Genomic DNA, 12895 nt, shown 5'->3' on the forward strand with positions numbered 1-12895 from the left:
GGAGACAGAGAGAAAAACATCAATTGGTTGCCTCCCACGTGCCCCGGCCAGAGTCAAACCCAAAACCTGAGCTTGTGCCCTGACCAGGAATTGAGCCCATCACCTTTTGGTGCATGGGACGGCGCTCAACCAACCGAGCCACACTGTTGTCCAGGGCTCCAGGGCTTTTTAAAAGGTGAAAACTATGCCCTGGCCAGAGTGGCTGGTTGATTGATTGTCATGCCATGACCGCAGGGCCGCCAGTTGGATTCCTCGTCAGGCACATAGCCAGGTTGCGGGTTTGATCTCCTGTCAGGGAACAGGTGGGAGGCAACCAGAGCCTACGAATTGATGTTTCTGTCTTTCTCTCCCTCTCCTTTCCTCTCTCTATTAAAAATAAATAAGTAAATAAAAACATTTTTTAAAAAGAAAGTAAAAACTGCAAGGAATTGGGGAAAGCCTGGGTTTTGGGGATTCGTTAGGTTGTGGGTTCGAATGTTGTAACAGGATTACAATGGCTTGACCAAATGGAAGGTGTCTCACATGTAAAAGTCTGAGTTTGTGAATGTCGCACTCTCCTACTGGAGCCTAGCACATTCTATCTTGTTTCTAAAGAACAGCAATTTTATGTGACTTCTTTGCATCCCTAGTGCATCTGTTGATTTAAAAAAAAGAAGAAAGAAAGGCTAAGCTTGCACACAGAATCTTCAGGGTCCCAGGCGCTGTCTGTCTCTTGCTCTGCCTCGTGCCGTGACCCTTGGGTCTCCGATGGTGCACCGTCCCTCCCCGGTCCCACCAGACGGAAGGAGAGGCAGCTGTGTCACAGTCCCATTTAGCAGCAGGGGAAGCTGGGAACTGTGGCCAAGAGCTGGTTGGCCTGGTGTCCAGATGAAAATCATCAGGGTGCTGTCACCACAGAGGAAAGCGGAAACTGGGGCCCAGCAGCAGCCTCCTCCCCGCTGAAATCTCCAACAGTGGCTGTGCTCGGTGGCCCTGGGCTTCCTTGTTAGGAAACTTGAAGTGATGGAGACTGTCTCTGCCACAGGGTTCCCCACAGGAGCCGACCCAGGGACTCGCCCTTGCTTTTTCTCCAGGCGCCATCTCTTCCTCTCTTCCTCCTCTCCTAGTGACGTAGGGCTGCCAGCAACCTTCCTCATTCCTTTGGCGGCAAAATAGAGAGGTTCCTGAAAGAACTGGGACCTGGCCTTGCTGGCAGCTGGTATTGATCGGCCTCCCACTGTGTGCCAGGCACCGTGCGGGGAGCTTCGTAAGGGCCATCTCACTTGCTCCCCACAGCAGCCTATCAGGGAGGTGACGTGATCCTCATTTTACAGATAAGAAAACTGAAGCTCAGAAAGGGAACGGCCTCCCCCAGGGTCACCCACCTACAATGTAGAACCTGTGCTTCCAGCCACCTCCCATTGACCCCGCACCAGGCCTGGCCTGTGTTCTCTCTGAGCCTCCATTCCCTCCTCTAGGAAAATGGAGAGACTGGGGGAGGCTCCCTTGAGCCTCTGACAGTGCCCACAGCCATGCCCTCCTCCGTCCAGGGGCTGACAGGTGGGAGGGGCAGCCCCGCCCCCGGGGAGTGGACTTACCCGGCCTCTCTGCCCAGAGATCATCAATTATGAGTTTGACACCAAGGACCTGGTGTGCCTGGGCCTGAGCAGCATCGTTGGCGTCTGGTACCTGCTGAGGAAAGTAAGTAGCCAGAGGCAGCGCTGGATGGGGCGGGGCGAGGGGCGCACGAACAGGTCTCACTCCCACCTTCCCCCAGCACTGGATTGCCAACAACCTCTTCGGCTTGGCCTTCTCCCTCAACGGGGTGGAGCTCCTGCACCTGAACAACGTCAGCACCGGCTGCATCCTGCTGGGCGGCCTCTTCGTCTACGACATCTTCTGGGTAAGGCTCTCCCTGCTCCCCTTTCCCCCTGGGCAGCGGTCATCTGACGGAGGGCAGCAGCCGTGGCCTGGAAGTCAAGGCCTCAGAGAAGGTCCCTCTGGGCTCCGTTGCCTTCATCCATGACAGAGGAGAGAGCAGGTCCCCCCAGGCTGAGAGCCCACCCTGTGCCCGGTGCCTGCAGCCCTCCTCGTCTCTTTCTCAGGGTGGCCCTGGCAGGGGTGGTTAGTGCTGATTCACGGGCCTGGCACGGGCACTGATCTGTGAAGCAGAGGCTGCTGTTGACTGAAGGCTCTGGCTGCACACAGCCCTGGGCCGAGACCTGCCACACTGACTCCGAGAGGCACTGCTGTGGGGTCGTGGGCAGCCTGATGCCGGTGCCCTCTCTCCAGCCTCAGGCAGCCTCTTCTCTTAAGTGGGTGATGCTGCAGGGGCATCTCTTGGAAGGGCAGAGCCCCGGGCAAACAGGGTGCCTGGTCAGGGACGTCAGAGGCTCTTTTCTGACACCTTTGAATTGCCCAGAACCAGGAGCCCCATGAAGTGTCCCCAGGACCAGTTTCGGGGGCCACCTACTCAACTTCGCATCTGCTGGAGCCCCTCCCAGCTCCCTTTCCTCTCCCTGCAGATCTCAGCAGGACATTGAGGCGCCTGAGGTCAGCCATTCTGTCCCTCCCGCCCGCATACCCTTCTAGACTCCTTTCTTGTCCTTCCAGGTGTTTGGCACCAATGTCATGGTGACAGTGGCCAGGTCCTTTGAAGCACCAATAAAATGTAAGTGACCACCCCACGTGGGGAGTCCCTTTGCCCCCACCCTAGTGGCCCTTCCCCTGTGGTCCCTGTTCCGGTCATTCCGGTCCGTTAGCTCTCCCCACACACCTGGTCTCCCTCCAAGCTCTCCTGCGTCTCCAGCCTCCTTTCCTTGTCTCCATGGTTCACCTGGCCGTGATCTCACCCAGCCACCTCTGCCCAAGCCCGGCCTCTAGCCACTTGGTCACCGTGCAGTGTGCTGTGGGGTGGGCTGGCATGGAAGTAAGCATAGAGGGGGGGTCTCACGCACCTGTGGCGGGCACACATGGGCATTCCAGAGACCTGCAGCTCCTCACTGATCCCTTTAGTGCCGCAATTGGGCACCATCTCCCATGTGTCTCACACTGCCTGGCCGTGTTCTTCATGTACCCATCATTTATAAATATTAGAAAATCCAGCTGCAAGCATCTTTAAGCAATGTGAACATTTTGTTAATGCGCACTATGGCAAGCCCAGTGGTAGAGCGTCTCGGGGTTGGGTTAATGACCCCGGTGGAGTCGCCAAGAGCCAAGGTGACTGCATTCCTCCCACCCATCATTCTCAGCATGCCCGCCTGTCCCTTACGCTCATCCCTTCCTGGTCCCAAGGTGGCTGCCACAGTTCCCAGTGTGGATTCCTCACTCAGCCATGTGCAGGGACAGAAAGGGGGAGTTTTGTCTCTCTTTCATCAGAGAGGAATGTTTTCCCCATATCTTCCCTGCAGTTTCCCTTCTATTTCACTGGCCAGAACTGGGTCACCGGCCCAAATCCAAACCCGTCATCAGCAAGGGGGACAAGAGAAAGCATGATTAGCTTAGAGTTTAAGCCTCAGACTACTCAAGAGTCACCTCCGGGGATCAGGAGACCCACACTGGAAGCTGCTGCACCAGCCATGACAGCAGGGTGAAGGGGGGGTCCCGTGGGGAAGGCGCGAACACGGAGTGGGCTCCATGGGAAGCATTGGCTCGGCAGTCAGAGTGACGTCGGCCTCAGAGAGTCAGTTACGAACTGTCTTTCCCACGGTCTCATTCTCCGCTACTGCAGACAGGACCTCTGCGTGAGCCAGAGGAGGAATCATGGCCACACGCTGCTCCTACATGCCCTGGTCCCAGCTCAGGGACCCGGGGAAAACCCGTTACCCAGCTTTAGCTTGAGTAAATGTATGGAGCCTGCCCTGGCCCCTGAGCCAGGCACTCCTGCTGGGAAGATGGAGGGTCCGGTGGACAGGCCTGGGCCGCTGCCCTCCTGGGGGTATTTTAGTTAGCAGCCTCCCAGAACCAAGGGTGTGGGTGAGGACAGTTCCCCACGTGCTTTGATGGATGAACCAGCCAAAGTGTCGGGAAAAGATTGCCTGCGTCATGAAGGAGGAATGTGCCTTTACCAAGCACGCAGGGGCAGAGTGGGCATTCGAAAGGTAGATGAGCACAGCTTCAGCAAAGGGCTGGAGACAGACTGCATGGAGGGCCCTGGGAGGGGGGGATGAGTTAGGGGAGCAGCAGGAAAGAGGCCAGATTTGGGGAAAGCAAGGATATCCTGCCAGGGACTTGGACACTGCTCAGCGGGGAAAATGTGACCGTCGAACAGGGGTACGACTGTCCTGTTTGGTCTCTGGTGCTGAGAGTCTGGCTTTCTGGCTGGGGGAAGGCCGGCTCCTCCCCTGCTGGGAGTGGCGCTCAGGCAGTATCGCACACGGGTTGCCTGCACGTGTGCTGAAGTCAGGCTGCCTGGACTTGAATCCCAGATCTGACACCTGCTGGCTGAGAGACCTTAGGAAAGAGACTTCTCTCTGGGCCCTGGTTTCCACATCTGCCACTCAGAACTGAATGGTACCAGGACTAAGGGTGAATGGGGAAATCTGTAAATCATCGTAGCTGCATTCAAAGCAGGAGGAAGTCCGCAGGGAGGAAGGGCGTCTATACATTTATTAGGGGAGCACAAGCTTACCCACAGCCCCCAGCGTGCCTCTGCCTATGGATCACTGCCCAGAGCTGGGGCACTTGACCACCCCCAGCAGCAAGGGAAGTCGGGAATTCAAGGACCAGGATTGTCCTGATCGTCTTCGCCACAGCACACTTGATGCATCGCCTGGAAAGGCTGCTCCACCCAAAACCTGACTGGGTTCGTAAAGAAGGCATGAGGTAGCAGTTAACAAAGTGCCAATCATCTCAGTCTCACCACAACCCTATGGGCTCAGTTCTGTTGTCACGCCCATTTCACAGGTGAGAAAACTAAGGCAGAGAGCCGTTAGGTAACCTGTTCAAAGTCACACATCAGAGCCAAGATTCTGACCCTGAAGCTCACACCTAACGGCTCTGCTCTCAAGGCCCTGAGGCTAAAATCCAGTTACAGCGCCTCTAGCCATAACTGGACATGGGGGGGAGGGGGGCATTTCTCTCAATCTGTATTTATCCAAAAAAGCCCATAGAGGGATTTCTGAGTGGGAGGCTTTCAGCACGGAATGTGTGGATGTGTGACCTTTTCTCCCTCAGCAGGTACAGTAAGAGCCGAGAGCCAGGCTCCCTGCTTTCGAACAGACACCCGTCTGCCCTCGCCCTGTCGTAGTGAGAGGGGAACCCTGTCACACCTCAGCACTGTGGGCTCTTACCTCCTTGTCTGAGGGTCAGTCCCATTTAACCAAGGCTTCCATTGCTGTGTAACTCCATGGGGGCATTAAGCCTTTGACCCAGGTGATCCTGGAGTCTTCCCTGCTCTGACCAGCTGTGGTCTCAGATGAAGGAAGACATTGCCCATCAGCCTGTCAGCATCCTCTCGTCCCCGCCCCCACCCCACCCAGAGTGCAGGTGTGAGTTTCCTACAGCAGAGGTGGGCCAGCACCAACTCCTCGCCTCCCTGCCTCCCCTACAGTGGTGTTCCCCCAGGATCTGCTGGAGAAGGGCCTCGAGGCGGACAACTTCGCCATGCTAGGACTCGGCGACATCGTCATCCCAGGTACCAGGCGGGGGTGGGGAGGGTTCCCTGGACCAAGGAGGAATACTGTGAAACAGCCTTCCCCAGTGGGAAAGAGGAGGAAGGTGACCCACCTCCCACCCCTGGCTCAGCCCCGGGCTTGGTGAAGGAATCCACCTCGACACACATGATGGAGCACCAGTCAGGTGCCAGGCCTGGGCTGGGCACTGGGGGGACAGCAATGCCAAGAGCGTCCTCGCTGAGCTTCGGCTTGGTGAACAGATGTTACTAGGAACTACAAAAATAAACGTGTATGACAGACTGACTGAAGTACACTGAAAAGGCACATTTCACGACAGTGGTGAAAGAACCTGACCCTTCACACCCACACATTACACTCCCCTCACCAATGTCTGCAAGTGTTAAAGAGGTGCTGGGACCGCCACAGTCCCCTTGGCCCTCTGCTCCCAGTGCTGGGAGGGCTCCAGGCAGAACTGCCTGTGTGGCTAAGTGGTTAGAGCCCACTCACTGAAGGGTCGAGGGTTCGATTCCTGGTCAACGACACGTACCTAGGTTGCAGGTTTGATCCCTGGCCGGGGCACGTGTGGGAGGCAGCTGATCATGGTCTTAAACCCAAGTGTTTCCATAACGTGCAGTGCTGTTAGGCAGGGAGGTGTCCTCCCAGGACGAGGCAGCTCCCTTAGAAAATCGAGTCCGTAAAGCACTCGGGTCACTGCAGCATGGCCTGTCACAGGCCCCCACACGGCCTTCCCCAGTGTCCGTGTTGGTTGTAATCTGGGCTTGCGGCCTGCACGGGAGGGACATGGCTGCATTTCTGTGTGTGCCCACAGACACCTGTCTTTCAGCAGTCACAGTGAATGGAAGGTGGTTGTACCCTCACAGAGCCCGGTGATATTCTTCAAAGAACAGGTCGCTGGATTGTTTTGAGGACCAGATGCTTTAGGAATGGTGGAAGCTCTTGGCAAAGCTCTGACCCCTGGGTCAGTTGGGGAACAGTTGCAGCAGTTGCAGAATTCCGCCGCCAGGGGGCACTGAGTTCCCCACTTTGCTTACAGAAAGGCAGCATTTGTTTGCTTTCTACCCACCAACTCCCTACTCACACAGTCTACAGTGGGGACTAACTCATTTCCCTCTTTAAAATGAAGTATGTTGTCAGTCGGTGCTTCTGATCAGCAAAGAATGTTTTGGTTCCTGAGAGTTTGCTCTCAACTAAATGAGATTCAGCCCTTGCCCTGAATGAGCCCAAAGACCAGTCAGGGAGACACACAGACTGGTGTGGTGTGTGTTCAACATACAGAGGTGGACCGTGTGTCCTGGGACTTAAGGGTGTCTGGGCTGGGTTTTAAAGTACAAATAGAAGAAGCTCAGTGGGTGGACAGAGTTAACCATCCTCTGCTGAGTTCCCACAGAGCCTCCTCATGATCTGCTTATCCACTCTTTCTCCCTGCAGCCTGTGAGCACGGTCTTTTTCTAAATATGCTTAGTTGTTCTCCCACTTGGAACTCTTCCAGTGTGCTCCCTTACTCAGGATAGAGACCCAACTCCTCATGCCCCGTGGGCCCTGCATGGCTGGTCTGTCCCCTGCATCTCCTGTTCTGGGCTGCAGCCTTACTGGCTGTCCTTGACCTCTACCACATCCCTGAGCCTTCTTTCCTCAGGCTCTTTGCTCATGTTGTTCCTCTCCCTGGCAAATGTCACTTCCTCAAAGAACTCTCCCTCCCGCACCCTTCCCCGAGCCTGGGTCTCATCTTGATATACCTCCCCTGGGGCAGGAAGCGCCCTCTCACTGCTCTAATCTCACATCGGCTCTGGTTCTGTGCGAGCAGAGTGTGTACCCCGTGCCCCCTTGGCTGAACTCGGGGTGCGGTGGTTTTGCTTGCCCTTCTATTGCCTGTGGTGCCTGGTACTAGCAGCCCTCGATCAGCATTGGGTAGAGGAGCCAGATCAGTGTGGTCCCAGCCAAAGCAGGTCCTGGGGCCTTCTCGTGGGTCTGAGTGGCCTGATGGCAGGGAAGCAGAATTTCTGCTGGCAGTTGACGTATTGGCCACTCCCTGGGTCCCAGTGATCGCTCCGTGGCTGGGAACACCAGGCCGGGGACCCAGTTGTGTGTTCGTTCCTCCCTGGCCAAGACAGAGGGCTCCAGCTCTGGGGTGCTGGCTTCCCTGCCGCTGTCTAACCCGGGCTTCCTCCCAACAGGAATCTTCATTGCCTTGCTGCTGCGTTTTGACATCAGGTAAGCTTCTTAGGACCCCTAACCATCCGGCTCCGTGAGTGAGGGGCCTTCCCCTAGCGGGGGCTTCTCCATCACCTTCCAGGAGCCCAGAGAAGGGACTTCAGGGGACCCTCCATCCCCCCAGCAGCCAGAGTAATTCTGATTTTATCTGCCTTTTGCATTTTGAGGTTCTAAGTGTTCAAAGAGCCTGTGACAAAAAAAAAAAAAAGTTAAGAATCACAGGCCAGAGGATTTAAATCCATTGTGCTTTCTCCCACTGTGACCTTGGCAAGTGGCCTGACCTTTTTGAGCTAAGGTTCTTCATCCTTATGTTAGTGGTAAACAAGTTTCTGCCTCAGTACCGCAGATCTGGAGAGCGCTGGGCGCAGTCTGACCTCGGGAGCTCCCAGGAAGATCCAGCTGCAGTCAGCCCTCCCGTTTCTTATCAGCCTGGGGCAGGTCGCCATGGCCCAGCTGCTCCGGCTGTCCCCACCCTCACCTTCTCAGACTTTTTTCAGTCCATTGTAGAAAGTGAGCACAAGGGGGAGATAGGGGCCCGCTTGAGTCACCAGTTAAAACACAGGGAAGGTCGCGCTTGAGTTAATAACGCACCCGGCCAGCTGGACCTGCCGCCAGCAGGTGGCATTCAGTCACCCCAGTGGGGAGCTTGCAGTGTGTGCCCGTAATTTTGAGGTGGTTTATGAACTTTTCTTCATTTCCTCATGCCTGGTCATTGCAAAGGCAATAATTGTGTTAACGGTGGTCATGAGAAACTCAGTACCAGCATCCCTGAAATCCAGTTTGCATGTGAAACTTCACTTCCCCACTCGCATACATCTGGGCTGTTGGTGTGGTGCCGCTCTGGACCTCACGGACACAGACTTACAGCCAGCCTTTGGAAAGGACCTGGCCAGTTTGTAAGTTGAGGCACGTCTGTGTCAGCCAGCTACTCTTGGCTGTTCAGAGGTGACATAAAGAGAAACCCACAAAAGTCCCTGGACTCTTTGCTGGAGACACACATTCAGCTGCCAGTAACCTCAGATCTCCTCGCCTGGACTTCAGGATAAGCAAGCCCTTTAGAGCTGGTTCCAGAATTTGTGCAACATTCCCACAGGGAGTCAGTTGCTCCCCAGGCCTCCAAACAGAGTGGCTCTCAGTGTACTTGCAGCTCAAGGCTTAGAAGCAGCCAAGGCAAGGAGAGAAGGGGGTCAGAAGTTCTCGTTCGTTTCACAGATGTTACCAGGCATTGTCCCAAGTGCTAGTGACACGCAGAGGTCGCAAGCTGGCATTGGAAAGGAAAGTCCTGTCATGGCAATGCCAGGCTGCTTGTGATTCAGCTGTTCTGAAGCTGATCTTGGATGAATCACCTCCAGGAAGTCGCTGGCATTTTATCTATGCAGTCACCATCTATTATTCACAACAGGGAACTGAATTATTATGTGCACTGCACTTAAAATAGTTTTACAGTTTCTCTAAAAGCATGGTCCACCTGTATCAGATTCCCCTGGGTTTTTCCAAAATGCAGATTCCAGGACCTTGCCCCAGACCTATTAGCTCAGACTCCTTGGTAATTTGACCTAGAACTCTTGTGGTGTTTTGTGTGTTTTTTTACCAGGTTTCCAGGTGATTTTGTGCCGGCTAGAATCTTAAGCCACTGTCCTAGATTATAGCATTTGATATTCACAACCATCAGGGAGATAGATTGTGGTAGATAGATCCCCATTTTGCAGATGAGTAAACTGAGGTTGGGAGAAGGAAAGTGGCTTGTCCAAAGACACAGCTGGAGCAGTTCCAGAGGTGCACCCACTTCTGGACAATCCCAGCCCAGAGCTCTCAGCCACCCCAACGCCTCCAGGGTCTTCCCAGCTCCTGTTTTAAAGGGATGCTGCATCTAACACTCCCTCTTCCTCCCATCCTTTCCCGAAGCTTGAAGAAGAACACCCACACCTACTTCTACACCAGCTTTGCGGCCTATATCTTCGGCCTGGGCCTCACCATCTTCATCATGCACATCTTTAAGCACGCCCAGGTGAGCAGGGCCGGCCTCAGTATCGGGAATGCTTCACGCAGGTAACGGGGCCGTCATAGGGGGTATTTGTCGTATCCAGAGGTGAGCGTTACCCGTTGCTGTCAGAGCAAGCATGTCTGATTCTCCGCCTTTCACTCATGGTTCTTGCAAGATGAGGCCTCTGCTTCAGGCAGCACACACGTTAGTGGCGAGGAGGAGGAAACAGTACCAGCCATGCCTGTTTGCCTTCATCAGAAGGGCGACACCTTCCCCAGAACCTTCCCAGCAGACTTGCCCACACTCCTGGGCCAGATCCATGTCACGTGGCCCCAGCTGCAGGGAGTCTGAGAGGGGGGGTGACTCCTCAGCCTCAGTGGGGGGAGACAGAGAATGGAGTTGGGGTATGTGTTGGGTGTGTCAGCCCAGAGCCCGCCCTGCCAGATGAGTGATAGGGTATTGGGGGTCCCCTCCCTCACTCCCCAAGCCTGGCCAGGCTCTGCCTCCTTGTCCCACCAAAATGGGTACTGAGTTGCCACAGAGTGAACCAGGGTGGGGTGGGGGCTGGAGCCATTGTCAGTGTGACCTGAAGAGGGGGAGACGGAAGGCAAAGCAAGCAGACAGTGCTCTTTACTGGAAATGAGAGCACTTCTGTGGGCCAGGCTCTGCTCGAACTTCATGAGGGTCGTTGTGAACAGATGAAACGAGTTCAGGTGCCCGGCAGAAGGTATGTGGTGGAGCTGAGATTCAAACCTGTGTCACGGGGAAACCAAGCCCAGGCTCTGAGCCCCCAGCTCTGGGAAGGGCAGTGTGGAAAGAAGCTAAGGGAGCCCTGATGGGGATCTAGACCCTACTGTCTGCAATTGTGGGACTCTGGCAGGTTGCTGAACTTCTTCTTGATTTTCCTCATCCTCCTATATAATAAAGAAGTGATATGCAAATTAACCCTCACGCCATCACAAGATGGCTGCACCCACCGCGGAGGTGAGGTTCCTGTAACGAGTGATCAGCAGGGACCTGAGGCTATGCCCCCCAGCCCAGCGGGGCTTGACAGAGGACCTCAGGCCACACACCCCACCCCAATGCCAGGCCGGGGAACCTCAGGCTGCACCCCCTGCCCAGTAGGGCTTGATGGGGGACCTCAAGGTGGGCTCCCTGCCCCGGTGCCAGGCTGGGGGACCTCAGGTCGCGCCCCCTGCCCAGTGGGGCTTGACAGGGGTGGGGCCAGCCAGGTCTGGATCTCGCGCGATTTAGACGCATGCATGCGGGTGGGTGGGGACTTGACTCTGGGTCCCATGGTGTGCCCCAGACTCTGACAGGAGGAAGATTTTCATATACATTTTACTAATTTTCTTTCCTCTCTGACACTTCTATTATAGAGAAAGGGCAAATAGCAATATTAAAATATTTCCTCTAATTAATTCCCTTTTAATGTGTACGAATTTCGTGCACCTGGCCACTAGTAGATGGATAAAAACAGAAAATGAGGGTAAATAGTAGTAGCCGCCTTGGAGTTGCTTGAAGTTAAATGAGTTAATATAAGTAACGTGCTCAGAATCATCCCTGGCCCATGTAGTATTAGCTGTCATTGTTGCTGGTCCCCACCTCCCTGACCCTCCTGGGCACCAGCCAAGAACTGTTTGTTGAGCAGTTCCTCTGTGCCAGGCACTCCTAAACCCTTTCGCTCATTCACTTGTTTAGTTGTTATAGTATTTGCGTATCTACAGTATGCATGAAGTAGATACTAGTATTATTTTACACAAGGGCTAAGGTCCTCTACCCCATAGGTGAAGAAACCAAGAACCAGTGCGGAGCCATCTCTCATTCTCTTCTGTTCTAAACAGCCTTGGGTCTGTGCAAGCTGAGAGTGACCTACACTTGGCAAGGAGGTTGCAGAGAGTGATTGAACCTGGACTGGGGAAGGAGCTTGGACATCTCTTCTCCCGCTCTCAGACCTTAGATTCCAAGCCCAGAGCTATTCCGCCAGCGGCCACCAGGTGGCAGGCTTGCCTTCTGCCTTGGCTAGAGGATTCCATTGGGAGCTCTCACAGCTAAGCAGAGGCAGGAGAATGGTCTTCTCTTTGTGGGAGACACTGTAGCCCAGACAGAAAAGGAGCCTTTCCTGGGTCACACAGCAAGTCAAGCTGGGCCCCAGCTGGAACCCTGGACTTTTGTCCCCTAGGCCCAGGCCTGTATTACTCCCCAGCAGCAGCCCAGCCATTCTCCCCAGTCATCCATGTGGGCATCTCCCTAAAAATCTTGAGAAAGGGATCCAGGACATAAGGGGCCTTTCTGTGAGGTCTCTCTCTCTCTCCCAGACACAGGCAGTCCCAGTGCCAGCGGTTCCTTAGGTAGGGGTGTCCTCTGCCTAAGCAGTCTTCAACCCACTGAACCTCTACCAAAAAGCCACACTAAGCCAGGGGTCTAGACGCCTTCTAGAAAGGCCCTTGGAGATGATCAGTGACCTCATTGTTCAGAGAGAGAGGGGCGTGGTTTAGCATCCAAAGCCAAGCTGGATGAAAAGCCAGGAGTCCTAACCCCTGCTCACCGCCCTGAGCTGCTTGTACACCCTAGCCTCTTCAGCACTGGCTTTGTCTGGAGAGGTTCCCTGATGCCTTGAGAGGAAAGAACACAGTACACTTGTGACCTCCTGATAATCTCGAACTCCCTGTCTCCCAAAGGAGCCACTCCCATCGGCTCTGAGTACTGCTTGAGCTGCCTCACAAGTTCTGGTGTAGACCTTTGTTGTTGTGATTTCTATTGCTCTTGGCCCAAAGCCTAGCTCATAGCAGAGACCTGATGCAGTGGGAGAAGCTCAGCTTCCCAGGTTCAAATCCAAGCTCAACCACTTATAGACCCCCCGTGTTAACTTGGGCAAGTCATTACCTCCGTCTGAACCTCAGTAGCATCGTCTATAAAACTCAGATCCTAATATTTATGGTGTTACTGGATTCAAGGATAATATAATTGTGAAGTGTGTGTGGTTCACAGCCCACCCAGGAAGGTTGCCCAAAAATGATCTGCAGGTCAGACTCACAGGCTGTGGAGCCCTGTTCTCTGGTCAGGGGCTGGCTCAGCTTTAGGA

The 12895-nt window shown here is 54.6% G+C and overlaps 1 protein-coding gene across 3 annotated transcripts in view; it reads left to right on the forward strand.

Annotated features, from left to right (window-relative positions):
- The window catches only part of HM13 (histocompatibility minor 13), a 38965-nt gene that overhangs the window by 21472 nt on the left and 4598 nt on the right, over positions 1 to 12895 (forward strand). For all 3 annotated transcript variants that reach the window (XR_003617303.2, XM_008140973.3, XM_008140974.3), the window contains exons 5-10: positions 1595 to 1680; positions 1757 to 1882; positions 2593 to 2650; positions 5531 to 5614; positions 7790 to 7826; positions 9732 to 9834. Coding sequence is in view for 2 of the 3 variants with exons in the window: in XM_008140973.3 (XP_008139195.1) it covers positions 1595 to 1680; positions 1757 to 1882; positions 2593 to 2650; positions 5531 to 5614; positions 7790 to 7826; positions 9732 to 9834 (494 nt within the window). In the remaining variant the exon portion in view is untranslated. The remainder of the gene's footprint in view (positions 1 to 1594; positions 1681 to 1756; positions 1883 to 2592; positions 2651 to 5530; positions 5615 to 7789; positions 7827 to 9731; positions 9835 to 12895) is intronic.

The sequence above is a fragment of the Eptesicus fuscus genome, chromosome 12 (assembly GCF_027574615.1).
Source record: "Eptesicus fuscus isolate TK198812 chromosome 12, DD_ASM_mEF_20220401, whole genome shotgun sequence".
In the NCBI taxonomy this organism is placed as follows: Eukaryota; Metazoa; Chordata; class Mammalia; order Chiroptera; family Vespertilionidae; genus Eptesicus; species Eptesicus fuscus.